At 44.6% G+C, this 14,104-nt stretch overlaps 1 protein-coding gene across 1 annotated transcript; it reads left to right on the forward strand.

Moving 5' to 3' along the window:
• Nucleotides 1–8,379: 8,379 nt before the first annotated feature.
• LOC101359212 (melanoma-associated antigen 10-like) lies at nt 8,380–9,444 on the forward strand. The gene has a single exon (XM_004380959.1). It carries the CDS (start codon nt 8,380–8,382, stop codon nt 9,442–9,444), a length of 1,065 nt encoding a protein of 354 aa, XP_004381016.1.
• Nucleotides 9,445–14,104: the final 4,660 nt, after the last annotated feature.

Below are 14,104 nucleotides of genomic sequence, written 5' to 3' on the forward strand. Positions count from 1 at the left end.
GTAACTGATACTTAGTATCTGAAGTTCGGCAGAATGGGGAAAATTGGTTGTCAATTTCATACAGAAAACACTGAGATAAGGGTGATTTAGATGAATTATGCTTTTTGTTTCCTCCTGTTAATAGAATTTCCTTTCTAAACTTTTTATTGGAATATAACTTATATACAGAAAATTACATGCATCATAAGTGAGCATCTCAATAATTTTCACAAAATAAACATACCCATATGACCAAAACACAGATCAGGAAACAATATTACCAGCCCCCCAGAAGCCCTGGACCAAAACGGCCTTTATGGCTGCTCCCTTCTGTCCATCCTCTAGCTCAAGCTCTGTCCCCATTGATTTCTATCAACAAAATTTTGACAATTCTCAATTATTAGCACTCAGATAACTTTTCAGAACCTTGATAAGGTTGGTTAGTTTTCTTAAAGGCCAGGGTCCTTTGGAATAAAGAAAGGGAAGAAGATGTATAGAAACAGAAGCAGCATTTATTCGTTTAGCAAGTATTTGTTGAGGGCCTTCTACGTGCCCCACAAAAGTCTAATATTTACTCTATTTTAACCATGTCAAGAGTACCAGTCTTCTAGTTCAGAAATTCATGGGAATTTTGAGGAGAAGGGGAGAAAAATGATATGTTTTACTCTTTGTCTCTTTGGATCACACATTGTGCTCTATACATTTATCTTGACATACATCATAGTCTGCCTTGTCTAGTATCATCATTTCTGTATTTGTCTACCTCCTGCACAAGAGGGAAAAACACTTGAAGGCAGGAAAAGTATCTAAATCACATTTCTTTCTGCCCCCTTTGGTGCCTAGCTTAGTGCCCCACTCCATGCCTCTATCCACCCACACACGTGTGCACCTATGAACACATAGAGTTTGCTTGGATCTCAGTAATAATTATTAGCTTTGTTAAACTCATATCATTTAAGTTTGGCAAATGTATTTTCATACGTACACTTATTCTGCCAGTCAGTATCCACGTATATTCTTCTGCAACCAATTTCTTAGAATGTAAGAGATTTTATATGAATACCAGTAGAGAACTATTCAACTTCTAGAGTCACATGGACTATAAGTCCACACCAGCAGTACAATAAAACTAGGCTTGAGGAAGATTTTCATCAAGGAAAAAAAAAATCTTACTAGCTTTTTCTATGTTGTTTTAGTCATAAAATTTTCCGTTTTAAGTTCAGAATGAGTTAAGGGTAAAGGATAATGAGATGTCTAAAAACTGTGCACTGCTCACTGTGACACAGCTGAGATGGAAACATTTTTTCCTGTATCCAGAATGTCTTAATATTGCCTCCTATTTATCATTTTCCCCAGATTTTTTTTAGACACCTTTGTCAATAAGTAAACAATCTAAGTTTTAACTAATTCTGACAAATTTAAGATTAAACAATTAACAAAAGGATTTTTTAAAGAGATAAACACATTTAAAACTATGAATAATTCAATAGTTATTAAAAATTAAAGGGGTTATAGCTCCTTTAGTTCTCTTACTATTTCATGTAGCTTCAACCTATAAATTTAAAGTTCTCTCACTCTCTTTCTTTCCTCTCTCTCTCTCTCCCTCCCTCATCAACATAATAATCGGTTTAGTTTTATTTCAAATTAGACTATCAGGTATGGTATTTCTATGCCTTTTATATTTTCCCACTGTTTTGCAACAAATTTTAAAATTTTGAGATTTGCAATTATTTTAATAATAACAAGAAAGAACAAGCGTCAATCAGATGCATATTTTAATTGAATTTCATTTCTAGAAGGCAGAAGAGTCATATTTTGGTAATTACATGTCAAAGTCATGGTCATATTTTTCACAAATCCATTCCTTACGTTAGTCAATCAATGACAGAGTCATTCAACAGTTATTTACTGAATTCACACTATGTGCAAGACATTGTCCTAGGCAAGTAAGACCAAATACAAGCAAAGCCCTGGAGAATTTTATAGTCTAGTAGGGGACACTGAAGAGTAAACAGGTAATTTTAAAATGGTAGTAAGAGCTACAGAGTATAACCAGGTGCAATGAAAGTACAGGTGGGGGAGGTGAAAGTGAGCAAAAGTCCTCAGAGGTTAGGAGAGTTTTCCCAGAGTAAGTCACTACAAGAATCAAGTGGCTCAAACTCCAGGAGCTCATCTGCCCCAACCCTCATACCAACAGAAGCAACCAAAAAGCAACAAAGTGAGGGGGAATATTTTGAGTCTGTCATGGGCTGCTTTTCATATCTCACAGAACAAAACCCTTCAAATTTAAGGAGAACCCAAAACCAACCACTGCCGTCCAGTTGAGTATGACTCATGGTGACCCTATAGGACAGAGTAGAACTGTCCCATAGGATTTCCAAGGCAGTAATCTTTATGGAAGCAGACCGTCACATCCTTCTCCTGAGGGGAGGCTGGTGGGTTCAAACCACTGACCTCTAGGTTAGCAGCTGAGCGCTTAACCACTGCGCCACCAGGGCTCCTTAAATTAAGAAGAACAAGCCCTTAAATAGCTGGGAAAGGTGGTTAATCTGCTAATTACCACAGTGGTAGAGGTGATAGCACACACGGGATCAGTGAAACCTAGGGCTTCAAATACTGCTTAGCTAGCTCTTCCTCTGTTCTCTTGGTGGCTGCTCAGAGGTCCAAAAGTCACACTTGCTCCCCTTATTTCTTTCTTTCCTACACTACCTTACTTTCTGTCTATCCATTACTTATTGTTTTGTCTTCAACATTTTACTCCTTTATACAGGCCCTGAGAAATAATGTACGTACATTTTTAAATATTGGTTGAATTTTCTAACTCATCATTTGCTGTGCCTAAAAATCAATTAAGTTGAACTTTTCTGTTTCTCAGAATTCATATTATGATGAAAACCTCTCCTAAGTGTAAACTCACCACGAGAGAAGAGATACTCTAAAATGAGGTTCAATGCCAGGGCCACTACTGTAGTTAGTTGAGAGCTGGTTGGGTTTTGTTCCATATTTAGCCACTAAGGCTGAGCTGACAGATAAGAATTGAGAGCTGTAACTTTCTGGGAGACTCCTGGGGACTGTAACAGGTTGTAGACCAACAATGGCAAGAAATCACGGACACTTTGCACTGTATAGAATCAGTTACTATGTGGTAATAACAGAAGTGGCAGCAACTAAAATGTCAAAGAGTTTTAATTTTAAAAATAAGAAAAATGTGACTTTTTGAACCCCAAGCCCGTGAAGAACTTAGAGATGCATGGGGAAAATTTGAGGGCATAGATTATGCATCATGGTATTAAGAAAATTTAATTTTTTATTGTTTTTATATGTATTTTACCAATTGTTTACAATAGTCATGTACTTTTCATAAAAATGAAAGAAGGAGGAAGAGGAGGATGAAAAGAAGAAGAAGAAGGGGGAGAAGGAGGAGGGAGGGAAGGCTTCACTGGTGAATTCTACCGAATGTTGAAAGATTTAATGCCAAATCACCTCATAAACACTTCAAAAAAAAAATTCAGAACAGTACGCGTCCCAGCTGATTCTAGGAGGTCAGAAACATATTAAAAAGGATTATAAACCATGAAAGGAGCCTTGGTGGCACAAGGGTTAAGATCCTGGCTGCTAAACAAAAGGGTGGCAGTTTAAACTCACCCAGCAGCTCCAAGGGAGAAAGACCTGGCGAACTGCTCTCATAAAGATTACAGCTTAGAAAACCCTATGGGGCAATTCTACTCTGTCACATGGGGTCACTATGAGTTGAAAATCAACTAAACAGCACCTAACAACAATGGCAGCATACACCATGACCAAGTGGGATTTATCCAAGAATGCAAAGTTGGTTCACCAGACAAAAAAATCAATGTATTACACCGTATTAACAGAACAAAGGGGGAAAAAAAACCATAATCACCTCAATTAGACACAGAAAAAGAATTTGAGAAAAGTCAACACCATTTCTTGAAAAAAAACACTTCACAATCTAGGAATAGAACAGATCTTCCTCAAACAGATGGTATTCTCTTATATTTTTTATTTCTGTGTGACTGGTAGTAATTTCCACACAAATAACTAAAATCAGAAATGAATCTGAGGATATTACTACCAGTATACAGAAATAATAAGTATTAGAAGAGAACACTATGAACAATTAGACATCAACAATTTAGATAATCTAGAAGAAAAAGAAGAATGAAATTGGACCAGTACCTCACACTGTATACAAAAATTCACTCAATATGGATGAAAGACCTAAATGTAAAAGCTAAAATTATAAAACTCTTATAAAAAAACATAGGTGTAAATCTACATGGCCTTGGATCACTATAGCAAAATTGAATAGTCTTGCCACAAAAAGCAATAACTAATTAGAGCAGGTAATATAAAATACCCTATTCAAAACAGCAACCAAACCCCAAAATTACCTAACAGGAAATTTCACAAAAATGTACAAGATCTTTCTGAAGACAACTATAAAAGTTTACTGATAGATTCAGGTAAAATTAACAGTCCAAAACAAATACAGCAGTATGCCAGATTCATTGATAGGGAACAAAATACTGTAAAGATTCCAATTCTCCTTAAATTATTTACAGATTTAGTGCCTTACCTGTAGCTGCCAAGATGTCAATCAAGCTCAGGCTGCTCTCCTCTGCTCCCAAAGTTAATCCAGGAAAACTACAGAATGGAGAATAAAAAGTAAACGTGTATGTATATACGCGTGTATGTACATTTAAAATACATAATCTACCACTAGATTATATATATATATATATGCATGTATATATACACTTTTTATCTGAGAAGGCGCAGCATCATCTGAGGGGGCTGGAGTAGAATCGGTAGAGGGAGAGGCCAGCCCTGCGGGGGGAGGGGGGAAGTGAGGAGCCCGAGGGAGGACAGAGAGGTCCTCCAGAGCAGATAGAGGCTCCCTTCCCATCCTCCAGTGCGCCACCCCTCCTCTCTCCGTGCTTCCCTAGCCTCGCCCTGCCCCTGCAGTCAGCCCTGGGAAGCCCCAGGCAGGGTCCTCTGTTGTGGAGTGGTGCCTTGGGCGTTTGAGGAGGCGCTGCGTTGTTTGAGGGGGCCGGAGCCAGCTCAGCAGAGGGAGGGATCCAGGCCCTGCTGGTGACAAGGTGAGGACCCCGAGGGAAGACAAAGGCCCCCACTCCCCCGCATGCCACCCCTCCTCCCTGTGTGCTCCCCTAGATCCTCCTACCCCACCCCCGCCTCTGCCTTCATCCCTGGGAAGCCCCAGGCAGGTTTCCGGGATGTGAAGTTGTGCCTTGGGCATCTGAGGCGTCACAGCTTCATCTGAGGGGGTTGGAGTCGGGTCATCGGAGGAAGGGGTCCAGGTCCCGCCGGGAGGAGGGGGCAAGGTTAGGACCCTGAGGGAGAACAGAGGCCCCCACCCCCCCATGGCATCCGTCCTCCCTCTGTGCTCCCCTAGATCTTCCTACCCCACCCCCGCCTCTGCCATCATCCTTGGGAAACCCCAGGCAGGTTTCTGGGATGTGGAGTTGGGCCTTGGGCGTCTGAGGAGATGTGGTGTCATCTGAGGGGGCTGGAGTAGGGTCAGTAGAGGGAGGGGGCCAGACCCTGTGAGGTGGGGGCAAGGTGAGGACCCCGAGGGAGTATAGAGAGGTCCTCCAGCGCAGATAGAGGTTCCCCTCCCATCCTCCCATGCGCCACCCCTCCTCCCTCGATGCTCCCCTAGCCCCACCCCACGACCCTGCTGTTATCCCTGGGGAGCCCCACGTAGGGTCCCCAAATGTGGAATTGCGCTTTGGTTGTCTGTGGAGGTGCGGCGTCATCTGAGGGGCCGGAGTCGGGGCAGCAGAGGGAGGGGTCCAGGCCCTACCGGGGGACAAAGTGAGGACCCCGAGGGAGGACAAAGGCCCCCACTCCCCCCATGCCACTCCTCCCTGTGCACTGACTCCCTAAACCCCTCCCCCCGCCGTCATCCCTGGCAAATCCGATCCAGGGTCCCCGGATGTGGAGTTGGGCCTTGGGCGTCTGAGGAGGTGTGGCTTCGTCCGAGGAGCCCAGAGTCGGGTCAGCAGAGGGAAGATTCCTAGGCCCTGCTTGGCATCAAGGTGAGGACTCTGGGACAAGACAAAGAGGTCCTCCGCCACAGGTAGAGGCTCTTCTCCACTCCACCCCACCATGTCCCACCCTGTCTTTCCTCTCTCTGCACTGCTCCTCCTTCCCCCCCATGCCACTATCCCTCTTTCCTTTGTGCTCCCCTATTCCCTCTCCGCTGCCCTGCTTCTTCTTTAAGCCCTGGGAAGCCCCATGCAGGGTCCTTGGATGTGGTGTTATTCTGACTTGCGCCTTGGGAGTCTGAGGAGGTGCGGCTTCCTCTGAGGATCCCAGAGTCAGGTCAGCAGAGGGAGGAGCCCAGGCCCTAGGAGACCAAGGTGAAGACCTTGAGGGGATCCAACAGAAATCTGCCCTTGGTGTTAGTGCTATGAAGCCCTAGGCAGGACCATCAGGCAGAGTCACCACCCTTCACTTCCTCTTGGAGGGTCTCGGGAAAATGGGGGCCTTGGCCTGAGGGACACACCCTTGGTTTAGCAGAAGGGAAGGGGCCCAGGCCCTGTCATGAGTAAATATGAATATCTTGACTGAGATAGTGAAGGTACCCCCACCCCAAATGGAGCCTTACAGAAACACCACATCCTTGGCACTAGCCTTGGGAGGTCTGGGACAGGGGTGGCCAGATATGATGCTGCCTCACTTTTGTCTAGAGGGTCTCAGGGAGGCAAGAGTTATTGTCTGAAGAGACATAAGAGACCACACCAGGTCAGAAGAGGAAGCCACATGAGGTTAGCAGAGGGAGAAGTCCAAGGTTCTGCGATAGTTAGGATGTTGAAGAATTGAGGGACTGCAGATTTGAGGGTGCCCCAGATCCATCCCTGGTGGGAATCGAGTTAAGGACCTCATGAGGACCAAAGGTAACCCTCACCCCAGAAAAGAAGGGTACCCACAGAATCCAGCTGTCTCTCTGTGCTCAGCCCTGCCTGGAAGGACCCAGACAGGGGTGGCCAGATGTGGTGAGCTCTTCTGTCTAAGACAGAGTGGGGTGAATGTCTCAGAGAGGGGGCAACATCAAGTCAGAATGGGGGCCAAGGCCCTGTCAGGAGTAAAGATAAATAACCTGAGGAAGGACTAAGGGTATTCTTCACACCAGAACATATGAATCCAGACCCTGATATCACTACTTGGAAACCTAGGAAGAAGTGGTTGGATTTGGTGCCGCCTCATGTTTGTCTCAGGGTCTTGGGAAGGTGAGGGCCTTGGTCTGAGAGGAACATCAGGTTATCAGAGAAAGCCACATCAGGACAGCACAAGGAGTCGTTCCAGGTTTTGCTAGGTGTCAAAATACGGACCCACTCCCCCCACCCCCCAGTCTAGGGTAGATGGGCCCTCAGCCCTGCCCTGCCCCTGTTGACAGCTCTGGGAGGCCCTGGGACTTAGTAGCTGAACCCTTTGTGGTCGATCTTCACTCCTGTCTTGTCTGAAGGACCTGGACTGCCATCACAGAGGGAGGAGTCCCACTCCCGTCCATGCATAAATATAGGACTAAGGGGAACCATGCTCTATTTCAGTATAGATGAGACCATAATCCCTGTTCTACTCCTGCTGTCACCTCTAGGAGGACGGGGTGGGGGCAGAGTCCTTGGATGTGGTGCTCCCTCACTCCCTTTTCATTGGTCTCAGGAATGTGAGCTCTTGTTCTGAGAGTTTTTCCTCAGGTCAGCAGAAGAATAGGGCCCAGACCCTCCCCCATCCTCAGGGAGAAGTGAGGACCATGAATTAGCACTGAGGAGACCACCCACCTCTGAACTGTGGAGACCTCACAGAGTCCATCTCCTCCCCTCCTGCCAGTGCTAGGAGGCCCAGGACTGTGCTTGCAGTCTGAAGCCTCAGCTGCACCCTCATTTTTTCTCAAAGGTTTTAAAGGAACTGAGAGGTGAAGGTGTTGGTTTTGGGCACACATCTTCAGGTCAGAAGAGGAGACCCAGGCACTGCCAGGAGTCAAGGTGAGGACCCTGAATTCTACCAAGACCCCGCACCCACCCCAGAACAGAAGGGACACTACAGTGTCTGACCCTACCTGCCTTACTGTCAGCCCTGGGAACTTGAGGCTGTGTCAGTGGGCTGCACCCTAAGGAGCCATCTCACTTCTTCCTTCAGGTTCTTAAGTGGCAGGCTGACCAGGCAGACAGGAGACAGGCCCTACAGGGAGATCTAAACAGAAAGACCTGTAACTCGGCCTTTGTCAGAGCTGCCAAGGTTGAGTTTCTCAGCTGAGGTTCTCATACTCTTCGTCTCTTCATTAGGCTTGTGGACTCCCATCTCCCATCCAGCTGCCCACACTCCTGTCTGCTGCCCCCAGCAAGACTCATCATGTCTCATATTCGTGCTCCAAAGCGTCGGCGCTACACAGTTGAGCAAGACCTTCAGAATGAAATGGAGGCACAGGGTTCACAGGTTCCAGCAGCTGAGGAGGAGGAAGAGTCATTACCTTCTTCCTCCTCCTTCAACTTCCTCTTTCTCCCTGGCTCTTCTTCCTCCTCTTCCTCTTCTCTGATTCGAGGAACGGTGGAGGAGGTGTCTGCTGTTGGGACACTGAGTACTTCTCAGAGTTCTCAGAAAAGCACCTCCTCCTCTTCAGATGACGGTTCCATCACCCATGAGGGGGAGGGTCCAAGCACCCTGCTGGGCCAGGCAGATATTGAGTCCTTGCTCAGAGACACAGTAGATTATAAGGTGGCTGATTTGGTGGAGTTTCTGCTTCTCAAGTACCAAACAAAGGAGCCTGTCACAAAGGCAGAAATGCTGACGACTGTCATCAGACAGTATGAGGACTACTTCCTAGTGATATTCAAGAAAGCCTGTGAGTGCATAGAGCTTGTCTTTGGCATCAATATGAAGGAAGAAGACCCCACTGGAAACTCCTATGTCTTCTACAATACTCTAGACCTCACCTATGATGGGATCCCAAGTAATGACCAGGGCATGCCCAAGACTGGGCTCCTGGTACTTGTCTTGAGTATGATCTTTATGGAGGGCAACTGTGCCACTGAGGAGAAGCTCTGGGAAATGCTGAATACAACAGGGGTGTATGCTGGAAGGGAACATGTCATCTATGGCGAGCCCAGGCAGTTCATCACCAGAGATTTGGTGGAGGAAGAGTACCTGGAGTACCGGCAGGTGCCCAACAGCGATCCTGCCCGCTATGAATTCCTGTGGGGTCCAAGAGCCCGTGCAGAAACCAGCAAGATGAAAGTCCTAGAGTTTTTGGCCAAGGTCAGTGGTAGCATCCCAACTGCCTTCCCATCCTGGTATGAGGATGCATTGAGAGACGAAGAAGAGAGAGCCAAGGCAAGAGTTTCCACCATGGATACTACTACTGTGATGGCCAGTTCGAGTTCCAGTGCTGCATCCAGCAGCTTTTCCTGCCCCCAGTGAAGACTGAGGCAGATTTTTCACTCTGAAGATGGCAGTCAGTGTAGTAAGTAGTGGAGGTCCAGGGTGGGGCTGGGGAAACACAGTGCGTAATATCTTTGTCTTCCTCTTCTATATGGGTGAGTTGAAGGGTTATCATTTTTTTTTCCTGTTTGGTATTTTCCAAATGCTGTTCCTTTAATAGCAAGTATGATTAGTTCAGAGTCTAAGTTTATGAATAAAGTTGTTGTTAGCTTCCATCAAGTCAGCCTCCGACTCATGGCAGCCCAAGCCACAACAGAACCAAATGCTGTCTCTAGGATTGGTTGCAGATTGGTCCTGTGTGATGCATAGGGTTTTCATTGGCTGATATTCAGAGGTAGATCGCCAGGCCTTTCTTCTTAGTCTGCCTTAATCTGGAAGCTCCCCTGAAGCCTGTTCAGCGTCATAGCAACACGCAAGCCTCCAAAGACAGATGGGTGTTGTCTTCCCATGAGGTGCATTGTCAGAGAATCGTCCAACCTGGGTCTCCTGCATGTAAGGGAGAATTCTAACATTGAACCATTGCTGATGCCATTAATCAAACATCATTTCAGTTTATCTGGTTAAAGAGTTAAGTTTTGTTATTTGTGAAAGAAATTGGGAAACCTCCCATCTTGTTTTGTGTTCTATAACAAGATAACAAGGAATTGGAATAGGAATTTCCTTTTGCAGTGTGAAAGAACCCAGCAGTAAAATAAAGAAAAAAGATAAAAGATGATTAAGTTTTGGATTTCCTTATTGCTTTTAGTTGTCATTCTCTACAATTAAAAGATATATATGGATTTGAATGAATGTAGGAGAAATTACATCTTAATAAATGAAAGACCCTGCTCACGGGCTCGTTTATTCCCCAAACAAGAACTGAGCATCTGCTCTGTGGAAGGCATGGTGTTGGTGGGGGGATCCTAGGATAAGCAAGATGCGCCCCCACACATAGAACGGTAGAGTGGTAGATTGATATTAGCAAGCTGGTGAGAGACCCTCTAAGACCTAAAGACCAAGTAAAAAGAAGGATGAGGAGGTGGGGCGGGGGCGGGGGCTCTGAATGGGAGCAGTCTATTGTAAAGTGTAAATGCCCTGAGCTAGACAGTTTGGGGATCTGGGAAACTGCAGTTCCTTCTGTGGGAGTTAAGCTGGAGGGGGCAGGGGCAGACTCTCAGGTAGCATGCTTTACAGTTGAGAGAAAGTGGAATAGGAAGCTGCTCTTAGTTGCGTTTGGACCTTTATGTACATCATCTGCAAGGATTTCCTGAGAAAGGCGATAGTCCCTTGAAGTGATGCCCAGAAACCACTAGCCTGGCACCTTTTTCTCCGGCCTAGGAGAGCCAGAGCCTACTCCGTTAAAAGGACATTGGAATTATCTTGGGTCCGGTTTGGCCAACTTTAAGAATGGCTAGGTTGTTGATCAGGGTGAAATGAATGAAAATATGGTTTGGATGGAAGAGAGTGGCTGGGACGGAAGGAAAGAATTGGTCCTTGACTCAAATTCTAGGAACTTTTAAGAGTTGCATCCTGCTAGTGAAGACCCCTTCACACACACCCAGTTAACATATCCTTCACGTGGGAAAATTTACTTAGTTTAATTTATGACAACATTTTTTCATTGGTTTTACATTCTGTGTTGTATTGAGCTGCATATTCTCTGAGTTACCCTGGATTAAAAAAAAAGTGAGTGGTAGGGCCTGGGGTCAAAATAATACTAGATAATTACTACCATTCATTAAATATTCAATATATGCCACGCACTGTGCCAGGTGCTTTACATATATAACATACATTCCAATAGTTCTACAAGAGGGCTTATCAAACCCACTTCACAGTAAAGAACTAAGCTTTATAGCCCTTGGCAATTTGCCCAAGATCATAGGGTTAGTAAGTGACAGGGCTGGGACTAGTCCTCTGGTCTGTATTCATCTAGACCACACAATGTTCTCACTCCTCCTAGGCTGAGGCAAACCTTCTTTGTCTTAATTTATTTGTCTTTTCACTACATAGTATCTCTCATATGGCAAAAAGAAGGACTCTGTATCCAAGGTACTGAAAGGCTGAAAAAGGAAGGTGACAAGAAGAAGCAAACACAATTTGGTGATTGTCTTTGGGCTTTATTCATCTGGGTTCTGCCTGCCCAAGCTCCAGAGTTTCCTGAAAGCTGACTCTGCCCAGGGACCAGCATCTTTGCTCAATCCCCACAGTTTTCTGATTATGGCATTCCCACATCCTTGCTTCTGAAGAGCAAGACTTGTTAGTTGGTTAAGACTATGGGTTCCGTAGTACAGCTTCCTAACTTTGATCTTTACTCATCAGTTTACCAACTGTACAACCTTAAACCAGTCGCCATTAAGCCAACTGCAACTCATAGTGACCCCATGTGTGTCAGAGTAGAACTGTGCTCCATGCTCCATGGGGTTTTCAATGGCTGATTATTCAGAAGTAGATTGCCAGGCCTTTCTTCTGAGGCACCTCTGGGTGGACTCGAACCTCCAAACTTTTGGTTAGCAGCTGAGCACATTAATTGTTTTCACCACAGTCTCCAGTATGAGGATAGAGAGAGGAAAATAGAAAAAGGGATTCCTCTCCCACATTTTGGACCAAAGTTCTTCCTGTCAGAGAAAGGATTCACCTCCCTAAGAGTTTTTGGTGCCTGTCCAGCTACTGGTGATGATACCACCTGAGAGTAACAGTTACAGGACTGCAGTTTGCCTGGGGGAAGGACTGACAGAAACAAAGGGAATTTCCCCCACTCTCTGTGAGTGAAGGGTACCCCCTTCCTACTGTTAGAAATCTTTCTGTCCACACCTCATGTGCAGTTCTCAAATTTGGACAGCCTTTGTGTCCAGGTAGGGAGATACAGAAGGAAAAAATAGCACAGGAAACTCACCATCGTATTGATAGTAAGAGTTCTGGTTTCATTTCACAGTACTCTTACTTTCAATTTTTTTTTCTTACATAAACTTTTTATATTAGTTTTATTGTTGTTAAAAATCCTGTTGCCGTCTAGTCAATTCCAACTCATATTGTTGTTGTTAGGTGATATCAAATCAGTTCTGACTCATAGCAACCCTATGAATCACAGAAAGAAACACTGCCCAGTCCAGCACCATCCTCACAATCGTTGCTATGTTTGAGCCCATTGTTGCAGCCACTGCATTCCACTATGCAGAACATTTCTTCCATTCACTTTAGCTACGGTATCCTCAAGGGCAAGTTTCAGAGTCTCTTCGGACATTTTGATCTTTTCTTTCTTTCTTGTCGTTTTAATGATCTTTTTCTTTCTTCATGTATAATGTCCCTGATGTCATCCCACAACTCCTCTGGTCTTTGGTTATTAGTGTTCAATGTGTCCAATCTATTCTTCAGATGGTCTCTAAACTCAGGTGGGATATATTCAAGATTGTACTTTGGCTCTCGTGGACTTGTTCTAATTTTCTTCAGCTTCAACATGAACTTGCATATGAGCAATTGATGGTTTGTTCTGCAGTCAGCCCCCGGCCTTGTTCTGACCATTTTTATTGAGCTTCTCCATTGTCTCTTTCCACAGATGTAGTTGGATTGATTGCTGTGTATTCCATCTGGTGAGGTCCACGTGTATAGTCACCATTTATATTTTTTAAAAAATATATTTTCAATGAATAAGTCATTGGTCTTGCAAAATTCTATCACGCGATCTCTGATGTGGTTTCAATCAAGGCCATATTTTCCAACTACTGATCCTTCTTTGTTTTCAACTTTGTCATTTCAATCACTAGTAATTATCAATGCACCTTGATTACATGGTTGATCAATTTCAGACTGCAGAAGTTGGTAAAAATGTTAATTTCTTCATCTTTGGCATTAGTAGTTGGTGCATAAATTTTAATAATAGTCATATTAACTGGTCTTCCTTGTAGGCGATTGTCTGATTCAAAATGACCATTACCAGTCCATTTCAGCTCACTAATGCCTAGGATATCTGTCTTTTTGTGTTCAATTTCATTTTTGACAATTTCCAATTTTCCTAAATTCATACTTCATACATTCCACGTTCTGAGTATTAATGGACGTTTTCAGTTTTTCTTCTCATTTTGAGTCATGCCACATCAGCAAACGAAGGTCCCGAAAGCTTGACTCCATCCATGTCATTAAGGTCGACTCTACTTTGAGGAGGCAGCTCTCTTCCCCAGTCGTATTTTAAGTGCCTTCCAACCTGAGGGGCTCATCTTCCAGCACAATATCAGACAATGTTCCACTGCAATTCATAAGGTTTTCACTGGCTAATTTGTTTCAGAAGTACATCACCAGGTCCTTCTTCCTAGCCTGTCTTAATCTGGAAGCTCAGCTGAAACCTGTTTACCATGGGTGACCCAGCTGGTATTTGAAATACCAGTGGCATAGCTTCCAGCATCACAGCAACACGCAAGCCACCACAGTAACAACAAACTGACAGATGTGTGGGGTTTCTCATCATGGTATGTCATTTTTACTTTTTTTATTATTTCATATATAAACCAAATCAAACCAATTCCGACTCATAGCGACCCTGTAGGACAGAGTAGAGCTGCCCATAGGGTTTCCAAGGAGCGGCTAGTGGATTTGAACTGCCAACCTTTTGGTTAGCAGTGACGCTCCTAACACTGTGCCACCAGGGCATATATATATATATATA

This window comes from Trichechus manatus, unplaced genomic scaffold (genome assembly GCF_000243295.1).
Source record: "Trichechus manatus latirostris isolate Lorelei unplaced genomic scaffold, TriManLat1.0 scaffold00079, whole genome shotgun sequence".
Lineage (NCBI taxonomy): Eukaryota > Metazoa > Chordata > Mammalia > Sirenia > Trichechidae > Trichechus > Trichechus manatus.

What these genes read in the sequence shown, in the direction of transcription:
- LOC101359212 (XM_004380959.1), top strand. Translation starts at nt 8,380, where the DNA reads ATGTCTCATATTCGTGCTCCAAAGCGTCGGCGCTACACAGTTGAGCAA.